This window comes from Gigantopelta aegis, chromosome 2 (genome assembly GCF_016097555.1).
Source record: "Gigantopelta aegis isolate Gae_Host chromosome 2, Gae_host_genome, whole genome shotgun sequence".
NCBI classification, from domain to species: domain Eukaryota; kingdom Metazoa; phylum Mollusca; class Gastropoda; order Neomphalida; family Peltospiridae; genus Gigantopelta; species Gigantopelta aegis.
The window spans coordinates 46,473,050-46,497,198 of NC_054700.1; the positions used below are offsets into that span (position 1 = coordinate 46,473,050).

General features: G+C 42.4%; 1 protein-coding gene across 1 annotated transcript; it reads right to left on the reverse strand.

Moving 5' to 3' along the window:
- Window positions 1-1,583: 1,583 nt before the first annotated feature.
- LOC121386339 (arrestin domain-containing protein 17-like) lies at window positions 1,584-23,886 on the reverse strand. Its single transcript, XM_041517217.1, has 7 exons — window positions 23,193-23,886; window positions 12,861-13,016; window positions 11,462-11,667; window positions 9,945-10,124; window positions 7,560-7,742; window positions 2,563-2,707; window positions 1,584-2,230 (listed from the first exon to the last, which is right to left on the reverse strand). Exons 1-7 carry the CDS (start codon window positions 23,308-23,310, stop codon window positions 2,073-2,075), a joined length of 1,146 nt encoding a protein of 381 aa, XP_041373151.1. The 5' UTR covers window positions 23,311-23,886; the 3' UTR covers window positions 1,584-2,072.
- Window positions 23,887-24,149: the final 263 nt, after the last annotated feature.

The following is a 24,149-nucleotide window of genomic DNA, read 5'->3' on the forward strand; positions in this document are numbered from 1 at the left end:
TCATTATTTAAAATGCGGGATTTAGCTCAGTCGGTTGAGTGCTCGCTCGACGTGCTTCCGTCGCAGGATTGAACCACCTCGGTGGCTCCATTCAGCTTGTTGGTTTTTCTCGTTCCAACCAGTGCACCACAACTGGACAAAGTCCGTGGTATGTGCTTTCCTGTCTGTGGGAAAGTGCATTAGGAAACATGTAATGGGTTTCCTCTTATGACTATGAGTCAGAATTACCAAATGTTTGACATCCAATAGCCGATGATTAATTAATCAATGTGCTCTAGTGGTGTTGTTAAACAAACCAGACTTCGTCTCCATAAACATTACTTTCAAATACCAAAATATGGCTCTAATAATGAAAAATACGCCATAGGGTCTGTCACTTTAAACAGTCTGTCGTCACTTTAAACAGTCTGTCACTTTAAACAGTGGTTGGTATTTGTGTGAAACTTAAGGGCGGGACGTAGCCCAGTGGTAAAGTGCTCGAATGAGGCACGGTCGATCTGGGATCGATCTCCGTCAGTGGGCCGATTGAGCTATTTCTCGTTCTCGTTCCAGCCGGTGCACCACGACTGATATATCAAAGGCCGTGGTATGTGCTGTTCTGTCTGTGGGCTGGTGTATATAAAATATACATTGCTACTAATGGAAAAATGTTGTTGGCTTTCCTCTCCAAGACTATGTAAAAATTACCAACTGTTTGACATCCAATAGTCGATGATTAATAAATAAATAATCATGGAATCAACCACTATTTTGTCAAATATCCATTTGACTCATTGTGCAGAGATACGGTCCTGATCGCGGATAATGAGTTTGTCGTTCGGGTTGTATGGTTATCGGGTGATAACACATTTCATTCATTCTTTTCAACTTATTTTCGTGCTTATAGCCAATTAAGATTCAATCTAGCTGTCCTGGGCATATATCTCAGCTATATGGGCTGTCTGTCCAGGACAGAGGGTTAGTTGTTAGTGAGAGAGAAGTCGTTGTAATGAATTGAGCCCTGTTCCATGAAGCGAACTTAGCCCTAAGATTACCGTAGGCGCATAGCTACCCTAAGCACTTAAGTTGATCTTAGGGCTAAGATCGCTTCGTGGAACGGGGCCCTGGAGTCTGGGTAGGAGCCGGTATCGGGATGCAAACCCAGTACCTACTAGTCTTAATTCCTGTGACATTTTGTTTCTTTTGTTTAACGACACCACTAGAGCACATTGATTAATTAATAATCGGCTTTTGGGTGTTTACCATTTGGTAAGTCCGACTCGTAGTCAGAGGAAATCCTGAATCTTGTATATGCACTTTTACACAGACAGGAAAGCACATACCACGGCCTTTGATCAGTTGTGCTGCACTAGTTGGAACCATAAAACAAAAATCAGTTGAATGGATCCACTGAGGTGGTTTGATCTTGTGACGCAAGCACCTCATGCTAGCGCTTAACCAACTGAGGTAAATCCCACCCCAATAGTGACGTAACCGCTACACTAATCGATACCGGTGATGATGTATCTTGCACACATAGCGTTGTTTATTTCAATATTTCTTGTGTGGTGGTAATCACGTGATTAACATATAATTATATATACTAGTCTTTACATATTTTATTATTGTGTGGTTTCACTTGAAAAAGCTTATTTATTTACATATTAATTACATGGAGGTATCAAATGATTAACAAAACTGGTCACGTTTATTGTACTGCAGTGTTACATAGATATCATTGTTATATATGTGGTGTTAACTTATGATTAACATAATCATGTACATGGGGGGGGGGGTTGGAGGGGGGTGTTTGTGGGTGGTGGGTGTTTTGTTTACATATTATTTATTGCAGTGTCACATGATTAATGTAGTATTTTTATGCTTATTTTGTGCTTCTATTACATGAACACAGTTCTTAATTATAACATATTTTGTTATCTTGTTCATTGTCCAACTATAATTCTGGTAATATCACAGTCAGATAGGGATTTTCTCATCTCTTTTTTTTTTTCTTTTTTTCTTTTTTTGGGTGGGGGGGGGGGGGGGGCTCTTCTTTTTCTTTTGTCACTGCCCCAAGCAGTACCACCATTCTGTCATCTTCTTTGAACTTTCACTATACTCGAGTCCGTGTTGGCACGCGCGCGAAGTGGCTCATAATCCGGAAGTGACGTCAGAATGGGAGAATCGGCTCGAAGTGGAGACCGCGCTTTTTGAGCGGCCATACCCATCACTTCTTCGTAAGTAGGGGGCGCTGTTGACAAGAAGAAAAAAAAAGTTGAACTATGAATTTATTGCAGCCTACACTGATGACATGAAATTTTAGCAGCGATCTTTATCAGGGGGTTAAGTCATATTTTCACGGGGAAGATTTGCTTGAGAAAGGGAGGAAGAGTGAGGGAGGGGAGGGAGACAGGACTACACGGAGATCGACCCTGAGACTCATCGCATCTCAGGCGAGCGTTTTACAACAAACACACACTCTCTATCACACACACACAGAGAGAGAGAGAGAGAGAGAGAGAGAGAGAGAGAGAGAGAGAGAGGAGAGAAGCAGATAGAAAGAGACGGAGAGAATAAACCTACGCATGGTTAGCCAGCGTCGTTCCGACGGTCTGTTTCCTACGAGAGCCGTCACCAGGGAACCTCGCCGTAGGGGAACTGTGCCGATCGTTATCGTTACTGCGATCCGCAGGCGTTTCAGAGATAGTCGAGCGGGTTTCACCTTCAGCTGCAAATACATCGTTACAGATAGACAATGTATACAGATAAGGAATATACGTAAATACCTTAATTAACATGGGCTCGTCCACCGAGTGGAGAGAGACCGGCCTCGAGCGGTGGTGTTGTGGTTACGCCATCGGACATAAGGCTGGTAGGTACTGGGTTCGCAGCCCAAGTACCGGTCCCACCCAGAGCGAGTAGATACATGTAGGTGTAAGACTACACCCTCTTCTCTTTTACTAAAAACTAACCCACTGTCCTGGACAGACATCACAGATAACTGAGGTGTGTGTCCAGACAGCGTGCTTGAACCGTAATTGGATATAAGCACGAAAATAAGTTGAAATGAATGAAGAGTGGGGAGGATTTGCTTAGAGGTGTGAACGAATCCACTTGCGACAATTTTTTTGGGTTGGTTGTTATTTATTATTGTTCGTTTCTTTGGGGAAAAAAGAAAGAAAGAAATGTTTTATTTAACGACGCACTCAACACATTTTATTTACGGTTATATGGCGTCAGACATGGTTTTGAGAGGAAACCCGCTGTCTTTTATTTGCGTTTCGCAAAGGCAGGATAGCACAAACCATGGCCTTTGTTGAACCAGTTATGGATCACTGGTCGGTGCAAGTGGTTTACACCTACCCATTGAGCCTTGCGGATTTGGATTCGGTATCTGGATTAAAAATCCCATGCCTCGACTGAGATCCGAACCCAGTACCTACCAGCCTGTAGACCGATGGCCTAAACACTACGCCACTGAGGCCGGTCTTTGGGGGAAAAAACTTCAAATATTAGCCATCAAAGTTATCACTTCTTTACAAAAACGAACATATAAAATATGCAAAGAGCTGTGGGTAAAAGCACAATAAAAATATCAAAGTAAGTATATTTTAAAACTGTATACACATTTTAATTTTAATTCTGAATGGAATTTAAAAGACTGTCACTCTAATATATTTCTGTTGCTAAATATAACTTCAGATGATTACATTCCAACAAAATGTGGGCGGTACGTAGCCCAGTGGTGTGCGATCGGTCTGGGATCGATCCCCGTCGGTGGGTCCATTGGGCTATTTCTTGCTCCAGCCAGTGCGCCATGAAGTGGCGACAGCGGGTTTCCTCTCTCAATATCTGTGTGGTCCCTAACCATATGTCCAACGCCATATAACCGTAAATAAAATGTGTTGAGTGCGTCGTTAAATAAAACATTTCCTTTCTTCCTTAATGCAGTGTCGGATTTATAAGGGGAGACTTGCCCCGGGTCCCCCTGCCAGAGGGGCCCCCAGACTCAGGACTTAGTTAATTTTTTTATTTGTCTTGTAATTTAATGTCTTGTCTTAAGGGGACCCCGAACCTGAAGTGTCCCGGGCCCCCCAAGGTCTAAATCCGGTCCTGCCTTAATACCAACATGGCTTGATACCCAACAAAATATGACATCTTTATTAGCAATGGAACTAAAGACACACCTTTGTATCGCCATCCAAACCAAGTGATGTTCTAGCTTCATGTATTGTAATACAGTGGAACCTCGTTAGTCCGGACTCCATTACTCCGGAAACCTCACCTTACGGACGGTTTTATCACAAAACGAAACGACTACCCAGTAAAGTTATTCGTTAATCCGGATATTCAGCTTCCGGAACCGGACGGTCATAATTCTGAACCAACTGTAAAAAGTAAAGGCAAATTGCTTCGTTTGACCGGTCGCCGCTGATTGAACATACAAGTAATCCGCCAATTAACGCTCAAGGAATCGACAGAGATAAAATGGCTGCACGGGATTTCACACCGCAGTTTATTTAACCATTCACCTGTGTTTATTTAGTGTTAGTCAGATAGAGCACAAGTGTTCACAAGTGTTTGATGTTTTTTTTAATATAATTTCTTTGATCTATGACCAGACTGGCTGTTTTATTTTATGAGAAAAAAAAAAAGTATTTTATTTTTAAAAGTGTGTAACTCTTGATCATACCCTACGGTACCCCATGACCTCGTATTGTAACTACCCTCCTAACTTACCTGTATGATTTATTACTGAATACTGTTCATAATTGTTTTGGTGTCCAACTCAAGAGTATTGCCAGTCACCCAAAATAAAGACAAAGGAAACGTCTTTATATGTTATTGCTATCAAAACACTGGCTCGCGACTCTTTCACAAGTGGAACAATGCTCATTCAGTTTCACGCCGGTTTTGAGAGAGTTATATTTCTGTGCTAGGGGCGGAGGGATGTATCATGTCGGCGCTAGTATTATATCAGTAGATATAGCAAAAATTAATTATAATTTCGCCATTTTATATGTATAAAATATAATCTGTAAACGTAAAAACTTTAAACTAATAATGATTGTATACAAGTGAGAAACAATATGCATTCCTCAACAACGTACCCACTTCGTGGAAATGAACTCAACCACGTGGCCTAGGTTTACAACATTAACCGGTACGACTAATAAAATTTTAAACTTGTTGTCGCTAGTAATCAAACATTTAGTATCAACAATGTAACATGTCTTAAACAGTATTTCATTTTATTTAATCGCATTTTCTAACTTTAAGATAAGCACCTGGCAGTACACTACTGAATAGTAGACACAAAACTGGTTGAAGAAATGTCTGGTTAAAAAAATCAAATGTGTCGTTTTTAGTTTGTTTGTGAATCAAGGGAGATTACTCATCACGTACATTTCAGTAATCCGGAAATTTGTTAATCCGGACGTTTTTTTTAATAACCATACTGTCCGGACTAACGAGGTTCCACTGTATGTAATCACGGTACATGGCTTGATACCCAACAAAATATGACATCTTTATTAGCAATGGAACTAAAGACACACCTTTGTATCGCCATCCAAACCAAGTGATGTTCTAGCTTCATGTATTGTAATATGTAATCACGGTACATGGCTTGATACCCAACAAAATATGACATCTTTATTAGCAATGGAACTAAAGACGCACCTTTGTATCGCCATCCAAACCAAGTGATGTTCTAGCTTCATGTATTGTAATATGTAATCACGGTACATGGCTTGATACCCAACAAAATATGACATCTTTATTAGCAATGGAACTAAAGACACACCTTTGTATCGCCATCCAAACCAAGTGATGTTCTAGCTTCATGTATTGTAATATGTAATCACGGTACATGGCTTGATACCCAACAAAATATGACATCTTTATTAGCAATGGAACTAAAGACACACCTTTGTATCGCCATCCAAACCAAGTGATGTTCTAGCTTCATGTATTGTAATATGTAATCACGGTACATGGCTTGATACCCAACAAAATATGACATCTTTATTAGCAATGGAACTAAAGACACACCTTTGTATCGCCATCCAAACCAAGTGATGTTCTAGCTTCATGTATTGTAATATGTAATCACGGTACATGGCTTGATACCCAACAAAATATGACATCTTTATTAGCAATGGAACTAAAGACACACCTTTGTATCGCCATCCAAACCAAGTGATGTTCTAGCTTCATGTATTGTAATATGTAATCACGGTACATGGCTTGATACCCAACAAAATATGACATCTTTATTAGCAATGGAACTAAAGACACACCTTTGTATCGCCATCCAAACCAAGTGATGTTCTAGCTTCATGTATTGTAATATGTAATCACGGTACATGGCTTGGATTGTAAAATAACTGCATCTGTGCAATGTTTAGGGGCGTGACGTAGCCCAGTGGTAAAGCGCCCTCTCGATGCGCGGTCGTTCTGGGATCGATCCCCGTCGGATGGACCCATTGGCTTATTTCTCGTTCCAGCCTGTGTACCACGACTGGTATATCAAAGGCCGTGGTATGTACTACCCTGTCTGTGGGATGATGCATATAAAAGATCCCTTGCTGCTAATCGGAAAGAGTAGCCCATGAAGTGGCGACAGCGAGTTTCCTCTCTCAATATATGTGTGGTCCTTAACCATATGTCTGACGCCATATAACCGTAAATAAAATGTGTTGAATGCGTCGTTAAATAAAACATTTCCTTCCTTCTTCCTGTGCAATGTTTCTTCCGATGCACAAGATCCAATACTAATTTGGTTGGTTTAAAACACCAAGGTGGCAAAATAGAACATGACGGCGTTTCCAAAGTATTTGAATGAAGTGATGACAATAATTTAGGGTTGCTTAAAAATTGCTTTTGTTTTAATAGCCTATCACGTGAACAAGGGTTGAAAACCAAAACAAAATGAACCCGCTGCCTTGATGAATTTTCAAATTTTCTTCACTTGTGCTTGGTCAGACTATCAACTGTCATGACGAAGTTGAGATAACTGGTATCTAACGGACACGAATGTATTATTCTATTTCTTACATATCCAAAAAAAAACACCCCAGGTTTTAAGCAAATTTTAACATCTTTTTCGACTAAAAGTTATTTACAGCCGTTTTACTTATAGCTGCCTTACGCGCCACAGACACATGATTGCCAGGTTAACTATACGTCACAGTGTAATCGATTTCTACCGTGCTGTTTATTTTATTGGACGTATGGCATTGGTGACCTGGGCCCCATTCCACGAAGCGATCTTAGCGCTACGATCACTTTAAGTACATAGAGTAGTTATGCACTTAAGTTGATCTTAGTGCTAAGATTGCTTCGTGGAACGGGGCCTTGGTCATCACCTAGGGGTAGCAAATCGTATGTCTTGAAATAATCGTTAACGCACGTGTATAAACAACTATGTGTTATCGAGTCGCAAGAGCGCCCAGACTAGCAACTGGACAGTCGTAGAAGTCGTGACAGAAGAAAGCTGGCCAAGTTTGTCGTGACACTTGGTAGTCTTACCCTAGCATTAGATTATGCAGTGTTATATATGTAAGAAAGCTACACACCACGACTTGGTAAGTAATGTGTATGATGCCACATCCGTGCAGATGGGAGGGCGGACATGCCGGCACCCTGAGGCCATTCTCTCGCTGCTCGAACGTACTTCTAGCCGCAACCTTCGGGTACTTGATCGTCTGCAGTCGGTTTTTCAGCGTGTGGGTTATCGTCTGACAGCGGTACTCCGTCAACTGCAACACCAAGCAAAGAAAGATGTCCATTTTGGTTTGACATCATCATAAAAGAAAGGTTGCAGGTATTTGTTTGCAGGTTGCAGGTATTGGTTTAACGACACGTCAACATCTTTAAAAACTTCCACTATTTTTGTTCAGGTCAGGTCAGGTCAGAGAGTTCAACATGCACATTCAGAGCAAGCTGTTGTGGCGCACGCCTTTCCTGGGCGCAGGTGTCGGCCTCAGCCGGTTCCTCCGTCCAGGACAGGAAAGGGGTGGGGAGGGTAAAGGGGAGGGGGGGGGGGGCGCCTGCACTGTCAGGTGCAAAGGAGCACCTGCAGTCCGACTGTGATCAGTAACAGGCGGAGGGGTGGTTTGGTGCTATGGAATTTTGAGTCCCGAAGGATGAGTCGAAAGAGAAATGGTGCGCATTTTTTAACGGTGCGCCGAAATAGTAAAGAAGGGAGCTACGTATATAGTTTTGGAATTTAGTAAACCGAGGGTAGCTACAGACCACAACTATTAAGGTTTATATTGACTGGATACGGCGCGTGCGTGCGGTCCGCCTAAAACTAATCGAAATACATTAGTTTAATCATCGGCTATTGGATGTCAAACATTTGGAAATTATGACATATAGTCTTAGAGAGGAAACCCACTACATTGTTCCATTAGTAGCAAGATATATTTTGTATGCATCGTTCCAAAAACAGGATAGTACATACTACGGCCTTTGAGTTACCAGTCGTGGTAGAAATAGCCTAATGGGCCCCCGATGGGGATCGATCCTAGACCGACCGCGAATCAAGCGAGCACTTTACCCATGAGCTACGTCCCGCCCCACGTTATAGAAGGGCACAAAACTCCGACCAACATGTTATATGTCTCACTAAACACAAATTTCCTTTGGATCTGCGCTTTTTTTTTGCTTTTTTTTTTTTAGATATAAACATTTGTTTTCATCAAAATTTAAAATACATTTAACACAAAACTGTATTAATATCCAGGCCCGTAGAAACGGGGGGCCGGGGGGGGGGGCTGTTTTCCTCCCCTCTTCGAGGACGAAAACGTATGTTCATCTGTACTTTTAAAAAAGGATAAAACCTAGAGGCTGTGAACACCCACTACAAGTTGTGCACCCCCTCCCCCTTCCCCTCCAAATATCGTTCCTATATCTCTAACGTACACTTGCAGTTATGTAAATAACTTAGTATATGCTATTCTGTCTGTGGTGCATATAAAATATCCTTGATCCTAATGGACATTTTTAGCGGGTTTTCTCTCTAAGACTGTATGTCAAAAATTACCAAATGTCTGACATCCAATAGCCGATGATTAATAAACCAATGTGCCCTAGTGGTGTTGTTAAATAAATCAAGCTTTTAACTTTTAACAGTTTTTTATCGTTCCAACCAGTGCAGCACAACTGGTCAAAGGCTGTGGTATTTGCTTTCCCGTCTGTAGGAAAGTGCATATAAAAGATCTCTTTCTGCATTAGGAAACATGTAGCCGGTTTCCTCTCTGAGACTATGTGTCATAATTACCAAATGTCTGACATCCAATAGCCGATGATTAATAAATCAATGTGCTCTAGTGGTGTCGTTAAATAAATCGAACTTTTAGCTCTTTATAATTTAGGGGCGGGACGTAGCCCAATGGTAAATCGCTCGCTCGATGCAGTCGGTCTGGAATCGATCCCCGTCGGGCTATTTCTCGTTCCCGCCAGTGTTCCACAACTGGTGTAACAAAGGCTGTGGTATGTACTAGCCTGTCTGTGGGATGGTGCATATAAAAGATCCCTGCTAATCAAAAAGAGTAGCCCATGAAGTGGCGACAGCAGGTTTCCTCACCATGTCTGACGCCATATAACCGTAAATAAAATGTGTTGAGTGCGTCGTTAAATAAAACATATAAAACGGTTATATGGCGTCAGACATATGGTTAAGGACCACACAGATATTGAGAGAGGAAACTCGCTGTCGCCACTTCATGGGCTAGTCTTTTCGATTAGCAACAAGGGATCTTTTATATGCACCATCCCACAGACAGCATGGTACATACCATGGCCTTTGTTACACCAGTTGTGGAGCAATGGCTGGAACGAGAAATAGCCCAATAGATCCACCGACGAGGACCGACCGCGCACCAAGCGAACACTTTACTACTGGGCTACGTACCGCCCCCAAACATAACATCTACAACAATAAATTTATTACAAACCATTCGCAATTCAAGGGAGACAACCATATCACGTGCCGTGTTGTTATGGACGATGTGGCTGAGCGGGATTATCTCTCCTGGGACATAGCCCTGTCGGTCGAGCCGCAGGGCGCTGTGACACACACCCTGTTGAGAGAACAGTGATGAGGTGGTCATCTCCTCCGATCTCTCGATCTGCTCCTGAAATAACACAAACACATCAGATTGGTCAACACACTGCACTCCGCAATTGTTTGACACGCACACGGACACGCGCGCGCACACAAACACACACAAACACACACACACACACACACACACACACACACACACATAGGCGTATGGGCTCCCATTTTTGATGGTGAGGGGGGAGGGATTACAACGTTTATTCATAACAGCATTACTGCCATACAGCTATATAGGGTTGCAAATGAAGCGCTAAGCATTTTACGTGGGTTACAACTAATATTTTGGGTAGACTAATGAAAATACACGGTGAAAAGTGTTCAGGCCAGCTAATTTTTTCCGAATTTCTCAATTGTTTTTTGCCCGAATTTGAGGATTTTCTCCAGGACGGTTTGATACATACGCGCGCTCGCACAGACACACACACACATGCACGCACACATCACAAATAGGGAAAAGAGAAGAAAAACAACACAACCAATGAATAGCAATGAATGTTTAACAGCACCCCAGCACGAAACGCATCTGTGGTGACGTTAAACATTCATTCATTCATTCATTCATTGAGGGTTTTGTTCTTTGATTTTGGGGAATACAACAATTGTATAGTGCAATATTAGGCGATTGTTGTTGTTTGTTTTTTTTTGCGGGGGGGGGGGGAGGGGGTTACTTGTTTGTTTTAATTTAATTCTTTTTTATGGCAGATCATTTGTAGGGCATTGTATTCGCTTGGTACTTTAATTGCGTGCAGTGTGTTCTTAACTTGCCATTATATATGTAACTAATAATTTGATGGTGACCCAGTAGCAGGTAAGTAACAGTTTTTTTCAGTTTCAGACCTATTTGATGCTACATTAGAGGGTGTTTTTTCCTCCTCTTTTTAAAAATAATATATCACTAGAGCACACTGACATGTTAATCATCGGCTATTGGATGTCAAACATTTGGTAATTCTGACATATAGTCTTAGAGAGGAAACCCGCTTCATTTTTCCATTACTAGCAAGGGATCTTTTATATCCACCATCCCACAGATAGGACAACACATACCACGGTAATTAATGCACCAGTCTTGGTGTTGATGCTACATGTACTAGTGCTTATACGGAACAGGAAATGTTTTATTTAACGACGCACTCAACACATTTTATTTACGGTTATATGGCGTCAGACATATGGCTAAGGACCACACAGATATAGAGAGGAAACCCGCTGTCGCCACTTCATGGGCTACTCTTTTCGAATAGTAGCAAGGGATCTTTTATATGCGCCATGCCACAGCCAGGGTAGTACATACCACGGTTTTTGATATACCAGTCGTGGTGTAGTGCTTATACGGAGACTATGACTCACGTTTACGTGGGAGATGGTGTTGAGGTCGAGCTTGGCGATTACTCGGATTTTTCGTGTCACGTTTTCTTCTTCCCACGATTTCTTGAGCCGCGCCCTCAGCATGTACCGGACATACCCGAACTCTCCCTCGTACGAGTTCGGGCTGTGTGGCGGAATGTGGAACGTGAAGTCGAACACGTGTCTTCCTTTCCTTAAACAACCATTTTCTGAAATGCAGCGTGTACAGTCATAAACAGACATCCAAGAAAAAGAGTGAATTGATGCACAAAAAGAAACAGACTAAATGCTTATATAGTCTGGATGTGGCGCTTGTGTGCGGACCGGATAAAAAGCAACAACCCCGAAATACAAATAAGTTTCAATGAGGGCGTCTAGACTGGATGCAGGTCCGAGTGCTCTACCATTTGAGAGCTAGTGTTGTAGCCTTCAGACGGAACCCGCTAAAAAAAAATCATTAGTAGCATGGAATCTGATATATATATATATATATATATATATATATGCATTTTCCCCAGACAGGATAGCACATACCATGGCCTTGATATACCTGCCGTGGGGCACAGGTTGGGGCGGGGGGGGGGGGGATGAGAGAATACAAAAAGTTTGGTAATTTTGACATATAGTCTTTTGACATTAGTCTACATTTTTCCATTAAAAGCAAGGGATATTTTATAAGCACCATCCCACAGACAAGATAACACATACCAGTCGTGGTACACTGGCTGGAACGAGAAATAACCCAATGGGCCTCGCTCCAAACCGACCGCGCATCAAGCGAGCGCTTTCCCACTGGGCTACGTCGCGACTCTTAGACAAGCAGTTTGAGAGTATTGCTAATATATCTCTCCTACTGGGCCAAAAACACTTTCATATCTCCTAAGTTCAAGGGTCATAACTCTATCAACATTGGTAAATCGCCATGATAGTCAAACTTGATTTGTAGTTGTATATGCTAAGGCTGCACACAAAATTTCAGCTTAATATCTTGAGGCATTGCGAAAAAGAGTCCGGAAAAACTATGTTGGAAAGACGAACAGATAGAAACATAGACAGTCTGACAAACAGACAGACGGACAGAAGGACGGAGACGAAAGCCATGGTCCCCTCGGTTGGACTGGTAGGGGACTAAAAAAAAGCATTGATTATCACTGTATTACTCAGGTCCGTACGCAGGATTTTTAATGGGGGGGTGGAGAAGCGAAGTCCTCTTGATGGGACCAACAATGTCTTCTTTTCTTTTCTTTTTTAAACCCATTAATACAACGTTATCTAAATATGGTAATTCGGGGGAGGGGGCGCACCCTTCGCAACCCCCACTAATTCCACTCCCACCCCCGCCCCCTTCGTACGGCCCTGTTAAATCAGTTTCTGTATAAGCATCCTGTCCTGGTTATCTTACCTTTACCTTGCCTGCCACAGAGAATGGTCGAGGTACAGATGTACACCTCTTCGTCGGCGTGGGGAATGGCGATAGCCGGGTGTCCTTCAATGACGGTCGACTTGGACGTGTCAATACAGAACACCTGGGACCGCCCATCACACTCAACACTCAGCTCTGAAAAACACACACAAAGAAAATAAGTTTTGTTTAACACCACCACTAGAGCACATTGATTTACTAATCATCGGAAGGAAATGTTTTAACGACGCACTCAACACACTTTATTTACGGTTATATGGCGTCAGACATATGGTTAAGGACACCACAGATATTGAGAGAGGAAGAAGAAATGTTTTATTTTACGACGCACTCAACACATTTTATTTACGGTTATATGGCGTCAGACATATGGTTAAGGACCACACAGATTTTGAGAGGAAACCCGCTGTCGCCACTATATGGGCTACTCTTCCGATTAGCAGCAAGGGATCTTTTATTTGCGCTTCCCACAAGCAGGATAGCACAAACCACGGCCTTTGTTGAACCTGTTATGGATCACTGGTCGGTGCAAGTGGTTTACACCTACCCATTGAGCCTTGCGGAGCACTCACTCAGGGTTTGGAGTTGGTATCTGGATTAAAAATCCCATGCCTCGACTGGGATCCGAACCCAGTACCTACCAGCCTGTAGACCGATGGCCTACCACGACGCCACCGAGGCCGGTTTGAGAGAGGAAACCCGCTGTCGCCACTTTATGGGCTACTTTATTCGGTTAGCAGCAAGGGATCCTTTATATGCACCATCCCACAGACAGGGTAGTACATACCATGGCCTTTGATATACAAGTCATGGTGCACTGGCTGGAACGCGAAATAGCTCAATGGGCCCACCGACCGGGATCGATCCCCATATATATATCCTATAAATGCACACTGTTTAACTGTCGTGGTGCACTGGCTGGAACGAGAAATAGCCCAATGACGGGATCGATCCCAAACCGACCGCGCATCAAGCGAGCGTTTTACCACTGGGCTACATCTCGCCCCTGTTGTATAACGGGGTCGCACTCTTCCTATAGTGTCACTGCCAACTGTACAAGATTCTGTGGCTGTGGTTGATGCCGACTCAGTCGACCATCCAACTCTTCCACAGATTAGCCCGAATACTCTGCCATTCGAAAAAAACAGGAAGGCAATGTTTTATTTAACGACGCACTCAACATATTTTATTTACGGTTATATGGCGTCAGACATATTGTTATGGACCACAAAGGTATGCTCCATCCCACAGACACGGCCTGTGTAACACCATTTGTGGAGCACTGGCTGGAACGAGAAATAATCCAATAGGTCCACCGACGGAGATCGATCCTAGGCCGACCGCGCATCAGGCGAACGCTTTACCACTGGGCATCAAACCGTTGAAGTGTCCGTCTAACTCTCGAGCTACCCACATGTTCTGTGGAGTACAAATCAGAGAATGTAGTGGACCATGACAGGACTTGAATGTTATTGTTGCGAAGGTATGCGGTCTTGCATAGTTGTACTGAATTGCAACGTTGGCGTTATTCATAATAGGAACAACACGTGGCTGCGGAATTTCGTGTCGTATTTCTTCACCGGGGGGGGGGGGGGGGGGGGGGGGGGGGGCGGTACGTAGACCAGTGATAAAGCGTTTGCTTGATGCGCGGTCGGTCTAGGATCGATCCCCGTCGGTGGGCCCATTCGACTATTTCTCGCTCCAGTCAGTGCACCGCGACTGGTATATCAAAAGCCGTGGTATGTGCTACCCTGTCTGTGGGATGATGCATATAAAAGATCCCTTGCTGCTAGCCCATAAAGTGGCGACAGCGAGTTTCCTCCCTAAATATCCGTGTGGTGCTTAACCATATGTCCGATGCCATATAACCGCAAATACAATGTGTTGAGTGTGTCGTTAAATAAAACATTTTCTTCTTCTTTACCGTCGAGCTGCCTTAAATGTGAATCGGGTTGGTCCTGGCAGGATGTGAAATGGCTGCTCACACAATCACACTACCACCATCTTTTAATCTCCTCTTCATAAAACCTCTCAAAACCGGACCCTCTGTAAACCGGAATTCCCTCAAAACCGGACATTTGTCACGGTCCTTTTTTTTTTTAAATCAGTAAACCGGATACCTCTTAACACCGGACATTTTACTTGGTCCCGAGGGTGTCCGGTTTAGAGGGGTTTCACTGTAGCAGGTTGCAATATAACCTTCACTACAAAGTGACAGTTTGTGTTGTTTAACGACACCACTAGAGCACATTGATTTATTAATCATCGGTTATTTGATGTCAAACATTTGGTCATTTTGACATATAGTCTTAGAAAGGAAACCTGCTACCTTTTTTCCCATTAATAGCAAGGGATCTTTTCTATATACCATCCCACAGACAGGATAGCACACACCACGGCCTTTGATATACCAGTCGTGGTGCACTGGCTGCAACGAGGTATAGCCCAATGGGCCCACCGACGGGGATCGATCCCAAACCGATCGCGCATCAAGCCAGCGCTTTACCACTGGCCTATGTACCTTCACTACAACACCTTCCGTCAGCACGAAAGTCGTTAACTAAACCACACTCCATCGCAGTTTGTGGCCATACTATGTGGACTGCTTGACTCTACAATGACGTCGTAGTCGGCGATGTGGTTGAGTAAAAAATTAAATCTAATAGGTCATACGCAGACTGTTCCGCACCATCTGAACCGATATCCTTCGCTTCAAGTTATTTTCGTGCTTATATCCAATTAAGTTTTAAACAGGCTGTCCCCAGTCAGGGCCCCGACCCACGAAGCGATCTTGGTGCGCTAAGGTCACCTTCTTAAGTGCATAACTACAATGTACCTTAAGCACTTAAGCAAATCCCAGAAGGTTAATTGTTAGTGAATAGTGTTAGAGAAGTCGGACCGGCCTCGGTGATATTGTGGTTAAGCCATCGGACAAAAGGCTGGTAGGTGCAGGGTTCGCAGCCCGGTACCGGCTCCCACCCAGAGCGAGTTTTGAACGACTCGATGGGTAGGTGTAAGACCACTACACCCTCTTCTCTCTCACTAGCCACTAACCACTATTACCTAACCCTCTGTCCTGTACAGACAGCCCAGATAGCCGAGGTGTGTGCCCAGAACAGCGTGCTTGATTGGATATAAGGACGAAAATAAGTTGAAATGAAATGAAATGAAACAAGTCGGTGTAGTGACCATACGCCCACGCAAAGAACCGTTAAAGCTCACGTGTCGCTGGGTATCGCCGATATCACAATCTCAATAGTATGGTGCTTAGAGATACATGGAACGGCCTTGCTGCCGGCCAACCCGGAATAAGTTTGTCGCGAACGCTTTCTAGCAGGGTTTTTACGCTGTATAGTAAACGGAATTACCTCTTTGGGAATCAGTCATATCAGTTTGCAAACGTTTAGCCAAACACGGCTCGCGGAACGTATTTCTGTATTCGCCTGCTTGAAACACGACCGATGGCGTTGTTTAGTTGTGCTTCACTCAGGCGCGGCATGTGTTTGATGTTGTGCACTAACCAAAATAATGAGGACAAGTAGTAACAAAACCCAAACACCTGCATTCTTATAGCACTGGTATTTATTTTTTTCACGCGCACGTACACGTAATGTGATTTGTACGTAAGAATGTTTTTGCAAATTACTTATTTCTTGGCAGCTTCGTTTTGGCGATTGTAACAAAGGTAATATGTTTGGATCACCAACTGGCATTATATTAATGATTTGAACATCATTGTGTAAAACTGTCATTTATATTAAAACTAAATCAAGCATTCTGCGTTTCTTCTTTTTGTTTCGGGGGGGGGGGGGGGGGGGGGGGGGGTACACTGTTTAATTGGCCTACTCATAAATACGAATTCTTTGAATCTGGGAGACCAATAGCCTGAGTACTCTGTCATTATTTTGAGAGCTAGACGGACATTTGGACGGTTGTGATCGCTCTCTTCATTCAGAGATAACTGTATAAAGAAAGAAAGAAATGTTTTATTTAACGATGCACTCAACACAGTTTGATTACGGTTATATGACGTCAGACATATGGTTAAGGACCACACAGATATTGAGAGAGGAAACCCGCTGTCGCCACTTCATGGACTACTCTTTTCGATTAGCAGCAAGGGATCTTTTATATGCACCATCCCACAAACAGGGTAGTACATACCACGGCCTTTGATATACCAGTCGTGGTGCACTGGCTGGAACGAGAAATAGCCCAATGGGCCCACCGACGGGGATCGATCCCACACCGACCGCGCATCGAGCGAACACTGTTTTTTGGGAGAGTACACTGTTTAATTCGCCTACTCATAAATTCGAATTCTTTGAATCTGGGAGACCAATAGCCCGAGTAGTCTGTCATTATTTTGAGAGCTAGGCGGACATTTGGACGGTTATGATCGCTTTCTGCCGTCAGAGATAACTGTATAGAGAAAACACGGAATGCAGGCATGGTGAAAGCAAGTAGACATTAGGGAGTGGGGCGGGTGGTGACTGAGATCGAGTCTGCAGAGTTTCTAGGGGATTCGGGCAGTGAAAACTGGATGTCTACAAGTAAAATTAATTTCTGCCTTAAGACTAACTACCAATAATATTGGTTAAGCCCAGCCTCCTCCGCCGTGCCTGATTGGCTGTCTACCACCGGGTAGGCAAAGATTCCCGCTCTAATACACAAATAGCGCGATGTTTGACGCTAAATTCCATTACCTTGATAATTTTCGAGTTCGCCGATAACAGATATTTTACATAAACTATAGCAAAATGAGTACTCGGGCTTGGAGACAAAATGGGTCCAATATTTTTATGTGAGAAATTCTCGTGGCTGATCGCAGAGTTTATGCTTTCATTTTGCACGTATTATGGAAAGTTGCCCAATTCTGCAAGTATTGCGGGGTCGTAATTTCGCGATGACGAGCATACTCTTGAAAAATTAAGAGGTTGGTGTCAAATTAAACCAGCATGGCGGGGGGGCCAACTTGGTTACGGAGTTGATGAAACACGGAAATAAAAGGAATGTTTGTTTAACGGCACTTCAGCACATTTTACACTACGGCTGTTTTGGTGTCTGATTTGTGGTTATTTCTAACCTTTGACACATGATCGAGAGGGGGGAAACCGCTGCCATCACAGAGGCTACTGTTGCATCCGCCGCCCCCCTCCCCCAACAAAGGAAGAAGAAGAAGAAGAAAAGTAGCGATAGTTTTAGTTTTATATATACTTTCCCTTAGACACGTCAGTGCGTATCATGGCGTTAAATGTAACAGCCGTGAGACACCTTTTGGGATGGGGCGCGTGGGGGAGTTAAATATGTTTTGTTTAACGACACCACTAGAACACATTGATTTATTTATTATTGACTATTGTATATCAAACATTTGGTAATCATGACTCGTAGTCTTCAGAGGAAACCCGCTACATTTTTTCCATTACAAGCAAGTTATCTTTTATATGCACCATCCCACAGACAGGACAGCACATACCAAGGTCTTTGTAGTGAGCCACTGAGGTGGTTCCATATTGCGATGTAACCACATTTGGCGTGCGCTCTGCAGACTGCTAGATCCAGCCCCGAAAAGTGACAAGACTAGTCTATCGAGAAGATTCGACAACCCCATATGCAAACTTTCACCGGCCTCGGTGGCGTCGTGGTTAAGCCATCGGACATAAGGCTGGTAGGTACAGGGTTCGCAGCCCGATACCGGCTCCAACTCAGAGCGAGTTTTAACGACTCAATGGGTAGATGTAAAGCCACTACACCCTCTTCTCTCTCACTAACCACTAATCAACTAACACCTAACCCACTGTCCTGGACAGACAGCCCAGATGATAGCTGAGGTGTGTGCCCAGGACAACGTGTTTGAATAAGCACGAAAATAAGTTAAAATGGAATAAATGCAAGCTTTCTAGCACTGAGCCAATACCCAGGTCTGGAAAACAGTGTACAATACTATACAGTGGTTTCAACCTTCAGTGAACATTGTTACTCAAATTGTATAAGAAGAAGTTTGGTTTGTTTAACGACACCACTAGAGCACATTGATTTATTAATCATCGGCTGTTGGAAGACAAACATATGGTCATTTTAACACAGCCATAGAGAGGAAACCCGCTACATTTTTCCATTAGTAGCAAGGGATCTTTTATAAGCACCATCCCTCAGACAGGATAGCACATATCAGTATCAGTCGTGGTGCAGTCTGGGATCGATCCCCGTCGGTGGGCCCATTGGGCTATTTCTCGTTCCAGCCAGTGCACTACGACTGGTATATCAAAGGCCGTGGTATGTACTACCCTGTCTGTGTGATTGTGCATATAAAAGATCCCTTGCTGCTAATCGAAAAGAGTAGCCCATGAAGTAGCGACAGCGGGTTTTCTCTCTCAATATCTGTGTGGTTCTTAAAGGGACATTCCTGAGTTTGCTGCATTGTAAGATGTTTCCGACTAATAAAATATTTCTACGATTAAACTTACATATTAAATATTTTGTTTTGTTTAGAATATCATTGTCTGTATATTCAACGTGTTTCTGGTCGTCTTAATATTTGTAAGAAGCCCAAACTGGATTTTGTCTTCAAAAAACATTAACCTAGTACAAACATTAGAACGATCAGAAACACGATTAATATACAGCCACTAATATTCTAAACAAGAAAATATATTTAATATGTAAGTTTAATCGTAGAAATATTTTATTAGTTGGAAACATCTTAAAACATTGCAGCAAACTCAGGAATGTCCCTTTAACCATATGTCTGACGTCATATAACCGTAAATAAAATGTGTTGAGTTCGTCGTTAAATAAAACTCTTTTTTTTGCAACTGCGCATTAACCGAGCGCTTTACCATTGGGCTACGTCCCACCCCCCAAATTGTATAACAACTGTACATAAGATGTGGTCTAGTTCTGTCCGTAGAGCGCTCGCCTAGGGGCGAGTTGATCGTAGTATCGAATTCTCTCGGTGGACCCATTCTCTGTTTGGTTTTATTTCCCCCTCCCCAACAGATACCCTACGTCTGTCAAAGGCCATGGTATGCATCATCCTGTCTGAGGCAAAACGGATACCCTACGACTGGTCTGTCAAAGGTCGTGGTATGTGTCATCCTGTCTGAGGCAAAACGGATACCCTACGACTGGTCTGTCAAAGGCCGTGGTATGTGTTATCCTGTCTGAGGCAAAAATAGGTACCCTACAACTCGTCTGTCAAAGGCCGTGGTATGTGTTATCCTGTGAGGCAAAACAGGTACCCTACGACTGGTCTGTCAAAGGCCGTGGTATGTGTTGCCCTGTCTGAGGCAAAAACAGGTACCCTACGACTGGTCTATCAAAGGCAGTGATATGTGTTGTCCTGTCTGAGGCAAAGTGCACATAACAAACAAAACACGTGCTGTCAATGAAAAAGAAAATGTAGCGGATTTCCTCCAAGACTATACATGTATATCAGAATTAACAAATGTTTCACATCCAGTGGCCGATGATTAATACATCAGTTTATTTGCTCTATTTTTGTCGTTAAACAAAACAAATTTCAGATTAAAAAAATGTATATAACATAACAATTGAACCATGACGAGGAACACAGAATGTGTGTTGGGGGGGGGGGGGGAATCTATACTAGTATGTATAAATATCACAGATCAATATTACTGAAATTGTTATAAAACCTTTTAAGAGACACTTGTGATTGTGTTTTGTATTCGCAAATAATTACACGGAATAACGTTACCAACACAATTATCAGTATTGATTTATGAGTCACTCTCCCTAACGGAATAATAAAATACAATTGTGTTTTTTTTTCACACCCAACCTGGTCACATCTGGAATATTGCTCATTACAGTGCAGGACAATATAAATGACACATACGTTATAATACATGTATTGTCGTATACTCTATCGCCATAATCTAGCAGTTCATTCATCCATTCACATATTCATTCATTTATTCACTTATTTCTTCATTCATTTATTCACTTATTTCTTCACTCATGTATTCACTTATTTCTTCATTCATTTATTCACTTATTTCTTCATTCATTTATTCACTTATTTCTTCACTCATTTATTCACTTATTTCTTCACTCATTTCTTCATTCATTTATTCACTTATTTCTTCACTCATTTATTCACTTATTTCTTCACTCATTTCTTCATTCATTTATTCACTCATTTCTTCACTTATTTCTTCACTCATTTCTTCATTCATTTATTCACTCATTTATTCACTTATTTCTTCACTCATTTCTTCATTCATATATTCACTCATTCATTCATTCATTTATTTTTTTCTTATTAATTTTTTTTGGTTCAATCATTTTTTTTTCATTAAATGTAGTTGTTTCCATAGTTGATTATCGTGCCATCGTGGTTTAAGCACGTATGACTGGCCCAACATATCACTAATTTTGTAGGCTTGTCCCTGACAGAGATTAACGAAAGATCCCTTGCTACTAATGAGAAAAATGTAGTGGGTTTCCTGTGAAGACCACGTGTCAGAATTACTAAATATTTGACATTCAACAACTAATGATTAATAGATAAATGTGTTCCAGTGGTGTCATTAAACAAAACAAACTTTTTAACTTTTAATGCTAGACAAGTATACTATATAATATATACCAGTGAGCTAGAGCAGAACACATTCTCACAACACTGTGCATTATTCCAGCCACATATTTATTTTCCTTTTATCTCGCTCGTATTCTGTCTTACCCCCCTCCCCCACCCCTTCGCTTATATACACATGCATGCATACAAACACAAATACACGCAATTACACAAACACACATGCACACAATATAACGCGCGCACATAAACACACACACTTTCTTTTTCTTTCTTGCTCTCTCTCTCTCTCTCTCTCTCTCTCTCTCTCTCTCTCTCTCTCTCTCTCTCTCTTCCTCTCTCTCTCTCTCTCTCTCTCTCTCTCTCTCTCTCTCTCTCTCTCTCTCTCTCTCTCTCTCTCTCTCTCTCTGTGTGTGTGTGTCGGATAATAAACGAGTTAACGAATGAAATAATTTCCAGTTGTCTCGAGCTTAAACAGCGAGTGACAATTGAACAATATTTCACGAGGGATATAAATTTGATAAGTTGTACTGACTTTGCTACTCTATTTATTACCAAGCCTTTTTTTCTTCATTTATATAGAAATTATGTTAACAACTTTACACTCTATTCAGAGTATTGCTATGACTATATTTTATTTAAAAACAAAACAACAAAACAATAACAACAAAACCGAAACAAAACAAAACACTCACCAACCCAACAACAACAACAACAACAACAAAAAACCCAACGTACAATATAAACTGTTTTCAACCGGCATCACGTTCTCTAGACCCTGTACTCGAAAGGTCAGCTGCCCCACCCCCTCCATCATTCTATTCACATTCAGGGTCAGCTGCCCCGCCCCCTCCATCATTCTATTCACATTCAGGGTCAGCTGCCCCGCCCCCTCCATCATTCTATTCACATTCAGGGTCGAACGGTCAGCTGCCCCGCCCCCTCTATCATTCTATTCACATTCAGGGTCGAAAGATCAACTGCCCCGCCCCCTCCATCATTCTATTCACATTCATGGTCGAAGCTAGGAGTTTTTGTTTGGGGGGGGGGGGGGGCAACTGAGTAGCTAATAGTCTAAAACTCCTTACACGGTTAAGAAGAGAATTTTCTATGTTTTCCGGATTTATTTTTTTTTGGCGGGGGGGGGGGGGGGGGGGCAGTTGCTAGCTGCGGCCCTGACATTTTACTCACACAATTAGATTAAGCGCAGTGATTTGTTTGGAAACCTATATAGCTGTTAACTTTTGTTGTAAATTAATGAATAAATAGATATTTAACGACACCCAGCACGAAAGATGCATGAATCGGCTATTTGGGTGTCAACGTTGGTAGTACCGGTAATGCAAATAAATTATGAACAGGGCCGTACCCTGATCAAAATCCTAGGGGGGAGGGGGCACTACTTTTTATTTTTTTTAAATTAAACACTATACAAATTAAACCCCGAGATGTGTATGCTATTTTCCGGAGTAAAAAAAGGTGACATTCGCAGGGGGGCAATTGCCCCTCTCCTTGCCCCCCTCCCCCCCCCCCCGGAGAGTACGGCCCTGAAGAATACACACACACAGAGAGAGAGAGAGAGAGAGAGAGAGAGAGAGAGAGAGAGAGAGAGAGAGAGAGAGAGAGATACACACACACACAAAAGATATATTCAGCTATTAAAAAACTAAACCAGATACTGTTGCACCAATGGTGTGGATAAGCCGTGCCGTTTTGGGTGGCCCCTGCTGCTGCAGCACTATAATTACCTTGAACTTGTAAATCTTTCGTTACCTCTACCACAACTTGGCCAAGAACCTCTCCGCCGGCGTGACAAATCCCGCCGACATTTGTAAGGACTATTTCAAACACCGTCAACTTCCCCATTGCTCCTTCGGAAGACCTAGCACCCTTGAGCACGCAATCGTTGTTTACTTCACTTCTCCGTCAGTTACTCTAGTTCTCTCCAAATAACTTTCCCATCACTCGAATCTTAATTATCATTCACATGTTCAGTGTTTCGTGGAGTTGTTATACTTTCTTTCTGCTGACCCTATTTCAGCAGAGTCCGGTAGGACTGTATATATATATATACGTGGTTAGTTACAGCGGTCTTCTGAACACCCGTAAAGACCATAGCACAACACGACAGCCATAGCGAGCAGTGAAGCGTTCTGTGGAAATGTAAAGGCAGAATATTGTTGTACGTCGACATAAATGTGTCAGCTGGCCACGAGAAGGTACAGCGCTTCTAAATTATATTATGCGCCAGCTACGTGTGTTTGGAGTGTTGTGCTACTCAAGCATTGGCGCTAAGCCCTATTCCACTTAACGGCAGGTCCTTGTCTCGCTGGCGTAAGAATAGAATACCAAACCAAAAAAAACAACACCACCCACAAATATTAATGGCGAAAGAAGACAAGAAACGATAATCCAATAGAATAGTATTCAACATAATCCAATAGAATAGTATTCAACATAATCCAATAGAATAGTATTCAACATAATCCAATAGAATAGTATTCAACATAATCCCAGTCATAAAAGTAATCCAACATTTTAACGGGTGACAGTTCACGAATATAGTCTGTGGTCCCAGCGTTACAAAGAAAGGTTGAAAGAGAGAGCGTTCGAAAGAAAAAAAGAAAAAAAAGAAGAAAAGAATCAAGTTTTCGTTTCTGGAACAACACCTTATTATATTATACAGACACGTATTATTACATCTA